Raw genomic sequence first — 14,686 nt, forward strand, 5'->3', positions numbered from 1 at the left:
AAATCAAGGATAAATATAAATTATTTGTGATCATCTGGGCTCTTTTCTTAGCACAGATATTTGGGATTTATCTCAATATCCAAAACTAAGTGCATTTTCGTAGGAAAGAGTACTATGGTAGGTTGAAATTTCTTTCTTCATATGCTTTTAAAATTATAGGCATCTCCTACCTTAAGATAGGTTATATTTAATATGTTCATATTTAGCCAGTTGTTTGGAATATGGAATATATTTCCCTCAAAAATTCAACATGCTAACATTTTAAAGCTAGAAGAGACTATAGAGATTATATATAAAGAAATAATGTTTGTAGATATTAGGGAGATTTGTAAGGTAACCCACAGAACCATATTTATTCCATATTATACCTGAAGTAGTGATTCTGATCCCCAAATTCCTTTAAAGCTTCTGAACCCCAAGTTCTTATGAGCATCCTTCACATCTAGTATGATCTTTGAGCCTCTTTGTACTCCTGAGGGAGATGCACAAAATGAGAGATAAGGGCATTGTTGAAGGCCAAGCCATTCTTACCTTTTAGAGATGATTTTTAGTATTAGTCGAGAAGGGCATTGGTTCTTGAAGCAGAGATGGTGACAAGGTGGCACTAGCCATTTGTATCTGAGTTATTGACAGCTTTGGTGTCATTGGTTTTTGAGACTATTTGCTATAAAGAAAGTTTTTGAAACCAATTTATTATAGGTATATATGTGTATATATACATAACAGGATGAAGTTTGCGGTTGGCATAGCAATTTGCTTACATATTAGGTTGTTTTGGGGTTTGAGGATCTTTACACTTTTTCCTGTTTGAATAAAACCCAGATAGTTTTGAATTAAATAGGGAGAGTGAACATAAGACATTTTGCTAATGTTTAAATAACATTGATGTGAGTGAGACACTCTTAAAAGGGATATACAATTAATAATAATAATAATAATAGCTAACATTTAAATAGCCTTCATAGTTTACATAGCCCTTTTCTCACAACAGCCCTAGGATGTAGGTGATGCAAGTGTTATTATTTTTGTTGTCGTTCAGTTGTTTTTCAATTGTGTCCGACTCTTTGTGACCCCATTCAGGGTTTTCTTGGCAAGAATACCGGAGTGGTTTGCCATTTCCTTCTTGAGCTCATTTTTCAGATGTGGAAACTGAGACAAAAGAGTTAAGTGACTTGCTCAGGGTCACACAGTTTGGAAATGTCTGAGGCCAGATTTGAACTCAGGAAGATGAGTCTTCCAGACTCCAGGCCTAGTGCCACATAGCTGCCCCCATTATTTTGCAGATGAAGAAACGTAGGTTTAGAGAAGGTAAGTGATGTATCTGCCTGAGGTGAAAAGGCTAGTCATGGCAGAAATATCTAGCCCATGGCTTCTGATGTCACATCCAGGCTAGGTGTTGTGAGAAAAGCCCTCTGTAAACCTTAAAGCACTATACAACTATAAGCTTTTGATGCTAATATTCTGATGCCCAGGGAAGTATGCTTCTTTTGACCCTCCCTCCCTCCCCAGTATCCCAGGCTTCTTCTGCTGTGCTGCCATGGAATCAACCATGGTGACTGTGTGGAGAGAAATATGACTCTTACAAGAAGGAGCCTTGGCTTCTACATCCTTCTTTTGTACTTTTTTTTTTTTTGGTTAGGTCTTTTCATTCACTTGGTCCTTGTGGACCTTAGTTTTCTCATCTGTAAAGTGACGAAGTGACACTTTACTTGACTGAAGGACTTTTGGGTTATTTAATTATTATATTATTAGGGTTAGGGATGATTACCTCTTGAAACCCCTTCCAGTCATTAGCATCAGTGAATTTACAGAATAATCATTTATTTTTCTTTTTTTTAGCCTGATAGACTAAAGCAGTTAGGTATGAGCCCAAGATGTTATGAAAAGAAGTTTTCACTTTTGGAAGAGAAGATTCCACCGGAAAGGCCCAAAGTAGCTTTCCAGACACCTCTTCCCACCTTATCTGACCTGCCTAGGCCATCTTTAAGTGAAGACTTTAACCAAGGGATCAACACTACCCTTGGTGAAATGATGTCATCCAGGTGCTTGTTTATAATGTTTTTCTTTTTAGGAATTAGGTAAGCTATTGTTTTTGACATTTAGATGAATTTGTGAATTTAATCATGAAGAAAATGCTCTCCTTAGAGAATTGTCAAATTATTTTGAATGATTTCTTCAATTATAACATTTGATTTTATTATCTTTAGTTCCTGACTTTGTGAAACCAAGAAAAATTATTGAACGTTTTTTATCCCTTTCAGATGAATGTTAATTACTTTAAAATTTGTTTTAGGTTTTAATTTAGAGTGATCATTCTTTGTAATATCCCTTTGAAAATATGTAAACTATATTGTGTTGCTGGTTTTGGAAATTTCCACTTGGCAAACATTGAATTCTTCCTTTAATTTCTTATGAAAAGAAAAATCCAGTGTGACTTTGTCTTTTATATGTGAATCATTCTGACTGGTGTCTTTCTTTAGCTACTTTTCTATGGCAAGTTAGGCCTTAGAAAGCTTGAATGCCTAAGATAGGCCTTAACTATCATAATAAATTTTCAGACTGTAGATCCAGTATAAGTTGTATATTATACTAAGGCTTAAAGAATTAATGGTATTCATTACTTGAGATCCATAAATGTAAGGTATGCATCCTTCTTGTGCTTTCTATTCCTGTGGTCTGTACTATAATTATTCATCTTACTGTCACTATTCTGTTCATAAAGTATTTTTTTCTCCATTTCAAAGATGCTGCTGTTAACATCGATATTTCCTGTGCTGTACTACCTATTGTCAGATTTTATGTCTGTTAATGACAGGTTGGATAACAACATTGATATGTAGTTTATAAAGTTAAATACAGTTCATAAAGTTCCAAAGAGGTAAGAGAGATGAGGATTATTCATTGCCTCAAATGTTCAGCTGTCTTGCTGCATTGCAGATACTTGGTTGAAAAGGCAGGACAAAAGGAAAGGAGATTAGATGACCAGTGAAATGTGTAAAAGACACATTTTTGTTCCTTCAAAATAATTTTGAAGTAAGCAACTTGGGAGAGTCAGCTAGGCTGTACCAGAAAAGGATTTCTGAGGAAGCAAAGTAAATGGATGTTTTTTTCCCTTTTCTTTTGGAAAACTTCTTAAGGAATTCCACTGTTGGAATTATTGAAGTTATAGAAATCTAGAGAAAAGCTCATTGTTGAATAGAGGAAGTATGAGACATCCTACTTCAGTGTTCCCAAAGATCTTAAATACAGGCTGTTCCAAAAATCTTAGTGAAGTGTAAGTAAAGCTTAAAACTTCACCAAGATGTTTAGGACATCCTGTATCTTAAATACCTTGATTATGTCAAAACATCCCCACCTCTATCCCCCCTACCCCCCCTTTTTTTTCCTTTGTGGTTTCAATACCTTGGAAAGTGAGTTTTCCTATTTGTAGATCTAGGTGAAGGTTGGGAGAGCAAGTAAATAACCTCGCTTGATCTTTCTTTGGATTTTGGTTGGAATTGGTCCGTACATCTCCTCCACTTAAAAAAGGAGAATACATTAATATTCCATTGCAGATAACAGATATATTCCTAAAAAGTTATATATCAATAAAATTTTAAGAAATTGAATAATTTCATACTCCCACTAGGATAACTTCTTATTTGAGAACACTTTTGTAAAGCAGAATCTCCTTAAGTAAGGTTAATAATTTCCTGCAAATCTGTATTTGTATTTGTGTTCATGACTAAACAGTTTTTGTATATATTTGTATGTATATGCATATATTTTTATGTATGTATATATATGTGTATGTGTATGCATATGTATATATGTACACACACACACACAATATATGCTTATAGACTCTGTGTGTATATTTTTATGTTTCTTTGGATTTAGACTCCACTGTGTAAGTTCATGAGTACATTTGTGAACATGCCATATGTGTGTGTAATACATCTGTGTGAAGGAAATGGAGGACTACATGAGTGTAGAAAGATATACCTGGCTAGAGATGGGTCCCAAGAGTGACCACATTCTCATTCCTCTATAAAGAGCTACCCTAAGAATTGGGAGTAAAGATTCTATACTTCTATACCACTGACTCTTCCTTCAAGTCAGAGTTTTCATTTTTTTCTATAAAACAGTGATGGTGACTTCCTTCCAAATGGTATATGATAGATGATAAAATATCATTGGCACCACTTACTTGTTAGTGGGGAGGAGCATTGGACATTATATGTGTGGGAGAGGGGCTACTAGGGTATGGGTATATATGTGGGTGAATGATAGGCACATGGAGAGGAGCTGTATGTAGGAAGATATCTGGAAGTAACATGGTTGTATACCTGTGAGAGAGCTGTAGATATAAGAAAAGTATGTGTGGGGACTTGGAGGGATGTATGGATGGTAGACATATGGAGATGTATGTGTGGGACCTGGGGAGATGGATACATCAGGGGGTATATGTCTCAACTTATGAGTAGAACTTATGTGGGAAATAAGGGTGCAGTGTGTATTTGGGAGGGACTTGGCAACAAGGAACGATATGTGTGCCAAGAGGACTTGTAGGGGAAATGTTCCTGTGTGGGGATGCATATGGACATACAGATGCACAAATATCTGTGGTTAGGTGTGTGTGTACACACACACACACACACACACACATATTTATATATGGAAATGTGTGTGGGATGTATGTGAGTCTATGTCTATGAGTAGGTGTGTATGTGTACATGAGGATGTACTTGTGGGTATGCATCTGAATAAGAATGTGTTTGGAAGGCTCCTGGTACCATGAAAAGGGGAGTGAGTAGGAGTAGTATGGAAAAATGTCAAATGAGTTTTCCTTCTTTTACAAATTCCTCCTTTCCCTTTACCAGTTCTTTCTTTTTTCTTCTTTCTCATACCTTCTCTATTTTCCTCCTCTCTCATCCCTCCCTGTGTTATACTCCCTTTTTCTTTCACCTCATTTTCTGTACCCTCAAGCTTTCTCCCTCTTGCCTTAATTTTTTCTTTTCTCTTCCATTTGTGGTAGAAGGAACTTGGAGATGGAGGGCAAAGGAGAAGTGGTGATGGGGTCCTGGGATGGCATCAGAACACTATTGACACCTAATATTGAATCTTGGAGTGCATTGGTGGTAGGGGACAGGGTTTTCTTTCCCACTCCCACCCCCACCCAATTTCTTTCCTTTTTTTCTTAATCTTTCTCTCTCACTACTGCTGCCATTATGAATGGCTTTTTATCATACATGATTTAAAACTGGTGATTTTTTCTTCTTTGTTTTGAAGACAGTGTTCAAGTTATTTAAAGCTCTCATATATGAAAGTTCTATAAATCTTGTTTTTTGATAAGAAGTCGCAAATTTCTTTTGTTTAGCCCAAAGTTAAATTAAGACTAGTTGTTATGCTTTACAGGTGGTTTTTTTGTTTTTGTTTTTAATTAAGAGCATTGCTTTATTTTGGATGCATAAAAACATTTACTAAGAGGCTTGGTAACAGGCCTATTTTAGAAGAAGGGGTAAACTTTCTACTTTCAACCAAATGTGTTTTATTTTTTTTTTATATTTTTTATTTTTATTTTTCAAATGTGTTTTAAAAGGAAATTAATTCATCACTTTCTTTATGGGTTCACAAATTTAGAAGTGGAAGGGACCTTAGTGACATAGCAGAAATCCTGTTCTCTTGAATCTAAGAGTAAAGCATTAAAAAAAAAGAAACTATGCATTTGGATCATTACTAAATTCTTCTAAATTACTTCTTATATCAACATATGCCTGAAATGAGGGGATTTAATTTCTTATTCCAATTACACTTAAATCTGTATTATATGAGGACACATTATAGCAAATATTGGATTTGTAACAATAAAATTCTGCTATATGGGGCCTTTTTAATCTTAATTTCTGTTAGCTATACAGTGAAATATGAAATGGATTTTCTGACTTTATTTTGATATAGGATTACATCACTACCTCCACCCCTAGCCCCTCCACCTGCACCGTCTTTGCTCAACTATCGAACTCCTTATGATGAAGCATATTATTTTTATGGGGCCAGGAATCCTTTGGATCCCAGTCTTGTATATTGTAAGTTAATGCTTCAGTAAGTATATTACCTATTAGTTCAGAAAGGAAACTTGGTTTCTTGGTGGAAAATATGACAAGATAGATTTCTAAAATTTTTGAATAAGAAAAGTAATACAATGCATTTTGTATTATCTTGTTAGCTTTTTTTAAAAAAATGTTATTTTGAAATCCACAGTGATGCATAGTACAAATCACTGCTTTAGCACCTTTTAAGTTGTTTTTAGAAAATGTGATGTATTTTTTTTTTCTTTTTGAATTGGTAAAGCAGAACAATATGATTAAAATTTTTTGTAGTTCTTTGGTCATTTTTTTTTGTTGGTGATTTTTTTCATATGCCTTTGCTCTAGGTGCTCTTAATTTTTTTTTTGTTTGTTTTATAGATATCTCAGATTGACTACATATTTTCTTATTTTGTCTAGATAACCCAGGAATGATGGGAATACCTCCACCAACCTTTGCTAGTGCCCCTGATGCTTGTGAACCAGTGGGACCCATTATGTAAGTCTATATAACATAATTTTGGGAGGGATTTTAAGTACATTAACCCTTTCTAAATCAACTACTTTCTACTGTAGAGTCTTAGTGTGTGTATGTGTGTTTGTGTGTGTATGTATGTATATATGTGTGTGTATGTGTTTGTTGACTATTATTTATATATTTGAACGTTCTTTAATAGATCTGTGTTGAGAACACTGTCTAATGTTCCAGATATCAACCTATTCACACGTTCCCATCCTATGGCATTCCTGTCTCTTTAATTCACTTGAGTAACTGGTCTGCCTACTGGACACTGTTCTTTTATTTAGTGTCATCTCAGATTGTATTATTTATTTTAGCAACCTAAAAAAAAAGTCAGCTATTAGATCATTGTTTCATGTCAAGCCTGTGATTAGGTGAAGACTGTTAGATCTTTCTCATTTATGCGTTGATAAATCAAGTAATCACCAATTTTTAACAAATGATTTTTTTAACCTAAATTAAATGCTTTCTACTTAGCCTTTTTATCCTGAATACCATTTTACATAGTTTTGCCCTAGCATTCCATCCTGTCAAAATTAATTTTAATATGAGTATGTCAGTTTGATTTGAGGTCTCTTCAAGAAAACTGAATTAGAGCAAAGAAAATCAGTGGTCCTTTTCCACTCTAGGGTTGCTTTTATTTAGAATACTAGAAACAGTGCAACTAATCCACTTACCTGTATGCTGCTGCCAGAAAGCCACTGATAAGTTTTATTTTTTTACGCTTTTTTCTGTATGCTCCATACCAGTACTGTTCTACTTGTTTGCATTTGTCCTTTGAGTATCATTTGCTTCATAATATGTTGTAGTTCAGAAGATTGTGTCATATTTTAATAAAGTTGCTTTCTGATGATATCTGGAGAAGCTCCTTGGTATCATAATAAACTGTCTTGAAATTGAAGTATGGCGTGGGTTCAACTATTTGCATCCATCTTGTTGATTGTTATTTGCCTATTTTGATAGTAGCCTTAGATTGTTTTATTTTGGGGGCCTTTATCCACTGATTACATTAGAATTATGAAGAAAAAGTGCTTTCACACTTTTTTTCCCCTCCTGGTCACTAGGCAGGCAGCTAGGTGACCTAGTACAGTGCTGGACCTTGAGGTAAGAAGAGCAGAGGTCAAATCTGGCCCCTTGAGGAAGTCAGTTAATATCCATCTGTCTCACTCTCCTCATCTCTAAAATGGAGATAATAATAGCACTTAACTTTCAGGGTTGTTATGAAGTTAAAATGAGATAATATTTGTAAAGAGCTTTGCAAACTTTAAAGCAGTCTATAAATGCCAGCTGTTATTGTTATTGTCAATAGGAGGTTCAGAGAGGTTTGAAGAGAAAGGTGAGATAGCTAACGGTGCTTTTCTTTGAATTTTTCTTTCCCTTTTGTAATTTTAAATAATTACATATTTTTCTTTGAATTGATTTAGGCTTTCTTTAGGAATATGTTTCATCATTAAAATTTCTCATTGATTTTAGTTTTTTAACTAAAATTTAAGTTTTTTAAAATGAGGGAATATTCAAAACTTAGTAAATAGAAGAGTAATGTGATGTTATATACGTGTATGTCTTCCTTGTGTAAGAGATATGTTCCTGAAAAAGTTTACGTAAATTGAATTTTTGTAGATAAAGTGATATTTTAAATACATCAAGAAGTCTAACAACTTAATGTTTGGAATTATTGTATAAAGTGAAGAGTCTGTTTGTTTGGTAAATAATAACTCCCTAATTTGTCCTTTTTAAGTTTGGTTTTTTAAATGGCAGGTTTGCTTTAAGTTGCAAGGATCACGTGTTCTGTAATTTGCAATGTTTAAGCCACAGAACATTTTGTTGTTCAAGGGTTATATGTATTACATTTTTTTCTCTTGCTACGTTTTAAATTTTATATTTGTTCAGGAATCTTCTGTTCATTTTGAACTGGCCTACTTACCGTTTTGATATTCTTTTTTACTGTACTAAAATTGAGTCTAAATATGTTTACATATTAGGTCTTATTATTTTAGGCCTTTTGTAAGTTATTTCTTTTGTTGTCATCCTGAGGTTTTTTTTGAGATTGTATCTTTGATGTGTAGTCTACCATTCACCACCTCAAAGTCATCCCATTTTAGCTTAGCATAGATTCCATGTTATTTCAACAAACTATTTTGTTTTAATTTTCTAAATACATTTCACATTATTAATTATGTATTTCAAACAGGAACAAAAATATTTTGAATGAACTGAGCACTGTGAGTGATAGGACAAGAACAGGAGGACTCATTTTTGAAGATAAACCAAGGGCTACCAAGGAATCAGTTCAATCTTATCAATATGATTTGCAGCAACAGGTATAAAATAGGATAACTATTTCAATGTACACATGGGGGAATTATTTGGGAGAATGGAATCAATTCATCTTTATTCTAAAACTCTGCTTGATTGTCAGCATTGTGTATTTGCCAAGAATTCTCTAAGTGTTTTTGACTTAACTATTTCCAGTCTTTAGGCAAACTAGACTTTACAATTGCTGAAGTTTGTTTCATGTAAGACTTGTGTTTAACAAAATGCTTTATTTAGGAGAAAATGATTTTTAAAATAAAGAATAGTTAAAAATTCAGTCATAGTCCAAATGGTAAACCAGTTTAGACAGTCTTTCTAATTACGTAATAATAGCAAAATTAAGGATCTTAACCTTATAAACTAGGTTGCCCATTTTTAAATACACGAGATGAATTGATGCTAAGCATAGTACTTCCTATCAGAAAACAGCATGTTTAAAATGTACATGAGTATCTTACCCAGTGCCCATTCTACCCATTGGTTTCACAAAAATACAACTTTAGTTGAATCATTGTGGCTGAGGGCAGAGGACTGCTGAGACTATATATGAAGGGGGCAGGATTATTTGAATGGCATCAGAGGGGTTCTTGAGGTTTTGTTCTGCCAAATAGCAGAATTGGGGGAAGGAAAACATTAGGGAGGAGGAGAAATCTGGCACAGATCAGAGCATTTAATGATATCCTGGAAGGAAAAATTCAAAGAAGAGCTGACTTTACCTAACAAAATGATCTATCTCCTGATTTAAAATCTGTTTTAGTGAGAAATTTTAGATCGTTGGACATAATTTCTCAGTATTGTTTGTTAAGTGTTTTACATTTCCCTTTGCTATTTAGCAGTCTAACCAGAGAACACAGACCTTATCTTAGAACCATTCTTGAGAAGGGTGAATCTCTGGCGATTGGCTGAAGGATGTCCTAGCAGGACTTACTTTAGGGTGGAGCTTGGTTATAATTTATTAACAGTATTATTGTACATTGAAACTGGTCAGAGCAGCTTTGTATGGAGTATTTATCTTGAAGGCTGCTTTTAAAAAATAATATACTTAAGTTATTTTAAAATATTATGGTAGATCATACCCATTCATGTTTACTAGGACATGAAACTATGAATAGTTGAAAATCTGTATTATTTGTTTCTTCAAATCTCTGAGCTAGGCTGTTGTGTAGCTCAGGTCCTGGACTTCATTTACTCTTTATTCATTTCCATCAGCCCTTGATGGACTCTTTGCTTTTGAGGCTACTACTCCCTGGGTCAGCTCAGTTTGACCACCCCAGCCAAAGGGCTTGATGCTGGTTTGGCCAGTGTCCATAAGAAATATTAGGGTGGGCAGCCGAGATCAAGGCATGGTCTTAGAGATAGAGGCCATAGGAATAAGGTAATGCAGTGGGTTGGGAGAGTAGCAACAAGCTTGGGGTATTGAAGCCAGAAGCTGCCAGGAGGAGCAGGGAAATGAAAGTTGGAGTAGTACGGACCCAGGAATGAAGTAAGAACCTTTGATATTTTACCTTTATTGAAGTATTGTATAGCTCACCTCCAAGATTTGATTTGTTAGGAGTGAAATAAATGCAGTTCTACTTACAATATTTTTTATATTAATATTGGACTTGAATATTGTAACACATTTAGAAGTGGCTATTTAGTATTTAGCTCTTGTTTATTTTTATATGGTCTCTTAAAAATTTACTTTCCACAAGTGAAAAACTCTAGCTATAGTTTATCCACCTTCATGTATCCATTTAGACATTTATTCTTTTCTTTTTTTTTCTTTTCTTGTTTTCTAGCAAGGCAGTGGGGTTAAGTGACTTGCCCAGGGTCACACAGCTAGTAAGCATCAAGTGTTTCAGGCCAGATTTGAACGCAGGCCCTCCTGACTCCAGGGCTGGTGCTCTATGCACTGTCCACCTAGCTGCTCCTAGACATTTATTCTTGAATGTAGTGGTTCCAGGATTCATTTGTATGTATGCTTTCTCAGAGCTATCTAATTATATAGAGAATCCTATGTAGATATATAGGCAGTCTCTAACTCAGATCAGTTTGTGTTCCTAAAGTTTCTTTTAAAAAAATTATGCTGAGGGGCAGGTAGGTGGCGCAGTGAATAGAGCTCTGGCCTTGGAGTCAGGAGGACCTGAGTTCAGATTCTCTTAACATGTATTAGTTGTTTGACCCTGGGCAAGTCACTTAATCCCAATTGCCTCACCAAAAAAAAGCAAAAATATTATGCTGAATTTATTAAATACTTTTAAAAAATAGAGTATTTCCATATATAAAATATAACCAAAAAAGAGGATAAATATGTGAAGCTATCAATTTCTGTTATACACAAGCTTGATTTTTAAAAAACAGCATATAATAAATTAAACATGTTACTTTCAAAGCTGTCCTGCATGCTTTTATTTTCCTCTGAACGCCTTCCTGTTCCCTTCTGTGCATTTTTAAAGATAACTCAAGTGACTCTGCCCTTCTTCTTTTTTTGGCAGTACTGTTCCTAGCTTGTTTTCCTTTTCTTCCTCTTCCTCCTTCCCCCTAACCCTCTCAGTTTAAAAGGCAGAAAACACAATCCTTGTAACAAATAAACATAATCAAGGAAAACAAACCCACAGACTTGTCAAGTCTAAAACTGTATGTCTTTTTCTGTACCTTGGGTATAATGCTGTAGAAATGATGGTCATTTGAGTCTCCAGATAGCCTACAAATAGCCTTTCTTAATTGATAAGGTATCTGAAATAGTACCAGTAGTAGCTTTGAGTCCCCAACTCCTCTGATTTCTGAACCTGTTTCCAAGCTTGGGGTCTCTTTGGAGTCCTGAATTGGAAGGAACTCCAGGAGTCGTGTAGAGGTAAAGGATCTAGGAACTACTCAGCTTCCAAGGCAGTGCAGTTGTAGGAGGCTCGACAGGAGTACCAGGAGTTTTCACAGAACTATCCCAGGAGGAATATACAAGGTATAGTAGGTAGTCTATTGCAATTAAGGAGGATGTCCTAGATGGGAAATGATTATCATTGGTGGTAGAGAAATGAATGACAGCATGATGAATTTTTGTGAATTGGTAACTATATTTGTGAATTGAATACTTCTTACAAAGAAAAAACTAGGGCTTTTTTTTTCAGTGATTTGGAAAAGAGGAGTAAAATTAATAATGGTATCATTAATTTTGATTGTGTCAGATTGGCAGTACAGCATTGTAAATTGTTTCTTATTGTGTTGAGATACGGGAAAGAGAAGCAAGACGGAGGAAAGAGCGAGAGGAAAAAGAAGAATATGAAGCTAAACTTGAAGCTGAAATGAGAAGTTACAATCCCTGGGGAAAAGGTGGAGGGGGTGCTCCACTCAGAGATGCCAGAGGAAACCTGATAAGTATGTTGGCTTTCTTGTTTCTTTTCTCCTGGAAAAAAGTGTGATTCTTTCTACTCTTAACTTTGGGAGAGAGTTAAGAGGAAGGGCACATTATTCTGAACTGATCCTCTTTCATTAAGTAAATACATTTTATTGCCATTCTTACGTTCTCATTTTTAGGATAGAAGGGTAATACTACTGAACTGTAAAACAGTCATTATGTTATTAAAGTAGAAACTTCCAATTAATTTTAAAATTAAATTTTTATGCGGACTGGTAGGTAAATTAAAATGATTGGATTTATTAGAAATTTGCCTCATTTTATTTCAGAATGTTAGTTTTTTTGGGATCCTAGTCTTAATAAGTCTTTGGTATAGTAATGCGTATTACACGGCGTGGTAGTGAAACTGAAATTGTCTAGGGTAAAAAATGTTTTCATATAATGTAGAAAGTTGGCTTAAAGTATTCTATTTTAGTCCTTAACATGAAATGAAAAGTTAAGACAATCTGATTACTTTAGCCTTAAATCAAACAAGATAAAATCTAGAGGGAAAGTCGAGTAATATTGGAAATGTAAGAAGGGAGGAATACTAAAACCATTAGAAAGTACCTGTTAAAGTAAATGAGAAACATGTTAATCTTAATTTGCCTGTTATCCCTTAGTTAGTATAATAAGCCTAAGGGGGCAGGCTATAATTTGAGAATTTTTTGTGAGTATTACTGATTTTATAAGTCAAGGATGGTAGTTACTTGAAGTTACCTTAGAGTTGTTTCAGTCCTGAATAATAAAGAATGTTAGCTTATTTCTTGTTTTGATTTATATTAATGATGGCTTATTTATTTTTTTAAAGTGATAGTTTCCAAAATTGGTATAATAACTCACCTTCTCCTAAGGTTTCCTGTTAGATCATCACCTTGTGCATGTTTTAGAAATTTGGAATTCCTGGTCTAGAATAGCATTTTAGAACTTTTTTAGCCCTCTTGTTAGTTAATATATAATGCAGGTAGTAGGATAAAATATACTTTATGCACTTGATAGAAATGGTTGGGAAATTTGAGGATTATGGTACACATTATAGTTCTTATAAGCTGCTGGCCACATTGGTATACATAATATTTAATAGTAAAATGTTAAAAATCCAAGAGTAAATAATTTTCATTTCTAACATTAGCAAGTATTTTATTACCTCAAAAACTGTGGACAATGTTGATCTAGGTCCTTTGGGTGAATTCAGAGGGTTGGAGAGGTAACTGGGCTACCTCATCCCCAGTGTTTATCAGCAAATGCTTTACAAATCAAGTTATGTGGCAAAAATTACCTTTTTTCCACTAAAAAGTGACAGTAAAACCCAATTCGTAAATCATGTGTATGTTCTACCCAGTGGATTGGTTGAAGGGTTTGTATTTACAGTTGGCTGGATTTTGGATGAAATGGGAGTGTGAATGCTCCCAATACCTGCTTGAGCACTTGCAGCTGAAGGGAGGGCTCCTTTCTGTTGCTCTATCAGCCTTTTGCAAGCTAATCCAAGGACCAGGATCTGTATAAAGCTTGCAGGATGAATATTCATTTGTTTATTTTGAGTTAATTTTTTTTTCAATTAACGTACATTTATTTTCCCTCCCTACTGGAGAGTAACAGCCTTGTAACAAATATGCATAATTAAGCAAAAGAAATTCCCTTAATGGTCATGTTCAAAAATGTATTGACCCTGCATGACCTTGAGTGTTAGCTGGGGGTGAATAGAATGATGGCAAAACCTTTTGTAGAAGTTATTAAAAAAGAAAAAAAAAACTGTTGAATGTTTAGCTTGCAAATTTATTAGACTGTAAATAGTTAATGTTTCAAAGAAATTCATTAATTTTTTTTTCTTTCAGAGGGGATTTTTCCTTGATCAATTGCCATACACAATTGCTTGTACATTTCCATTTCTCCTCTGAGACCACAGAGGGTTCTCTCCTGACTAGACACCAGTTCTTCCACATATTGATATCTCAGCTTCTTTCTGGCCATACATTCTCTTGCACTTTGTGGGCTTCTCTCAAACTTTGCCTTCAAGTCAGTTTTGGCTGGCTTCTAACCATGTTTACCTGGTTTCTTTACTTTGCCTCCAACTACCTTGCTGTCATCTATGTCTGCAGGCTGGCAGGCCAGGCCTCACAGCCTTGCCTGCCTGGCTGGCTGTGCCCCCAGGGAAGAACAGAGATTTATTTTTTCATTGTGTCCTCAGGTTTAGCCTCTAGCGCTCTCAGATCATGAGGTCCCATGGAGGACCGTTCAGAAATGAGCAGGGGAGCCCCAGGAACGGCCCCAAACCTCTCCTTCCACCTCCGTGGCCTCCACCTCCACCATGACAGTCTCTCCCATTGAAATCCATTAATTTTCATCTATCTATCTATCTATCTATCTATCTATCTATCTATCTATCTATCTATCTATCTATCTATCTATCTAT

General features: G+C 35.0%; 1 protein-coding gene across 14 annotated transcripts in view; it reads left to right on the plus strand.

Annotated features, from left to right (window-relative positions):
• Positions 1 to 14,686, plus strand: part of LOC114053780 (centrosome and spindle pole-associated protein 1-like) — a 133,484-nt gene that overhangs the window by 68,477 nt on the left and 50,321 nt on the right. For 9 of the 14 annotated variants that reach the window (XR_003570423.1, XM_027876919.1, XM_027876918.1 and 6 more), the window contains 5 exons: positions 1,840 to 2,078; positions 5,941 to 6,068; positions 6,488 to 6,566; positions 8,779 to 8,908; positions 12,107 to 12,254. Coding sequence is in view for 13 of the 14 variants with exons in the window: in XM_027876919.1 (XP_027732720.1) it covers positions 1,840 to 2,078; positions 5,941 to 6,068; positions 6,488 to 6,566; positions 8,779 to 8,908; positions 12,107 to 12,254 (724 nt within the window). In the remaining variant the exon portion in view is untranslated. The remainder of the gene's footprint in view (positions 1 to 1,839; positions 2,079 to 5,940; positions 6,069 to 6,487; positions 6,567 to 8,778; positions 8,909 to 12,106; positions 12,255 to 14,686) is intronic. The other 5 variants (XM_027876920.1, XM_027876923.1, XM_027876930.1 and 2 more) reach the window with 2 other exon arrangements.

Source organism: Vombatus ursinus, unplaced genomic scaffold (genome assembly GCF_900497805.2).
Source record: "Vombatus ursinus unplaced genomic scaffold, bare-nosed wombat genome assembly UNPS02014812.1, whole genome shotgun sequence".
Classification (NCBI taxonomy): domain Eukaryota; kingdom Metazoa; phylum Chordata; class Mammalia; order Diprotodontia; family Vombatidae; genus Vombatus; species Vombatus ursinus.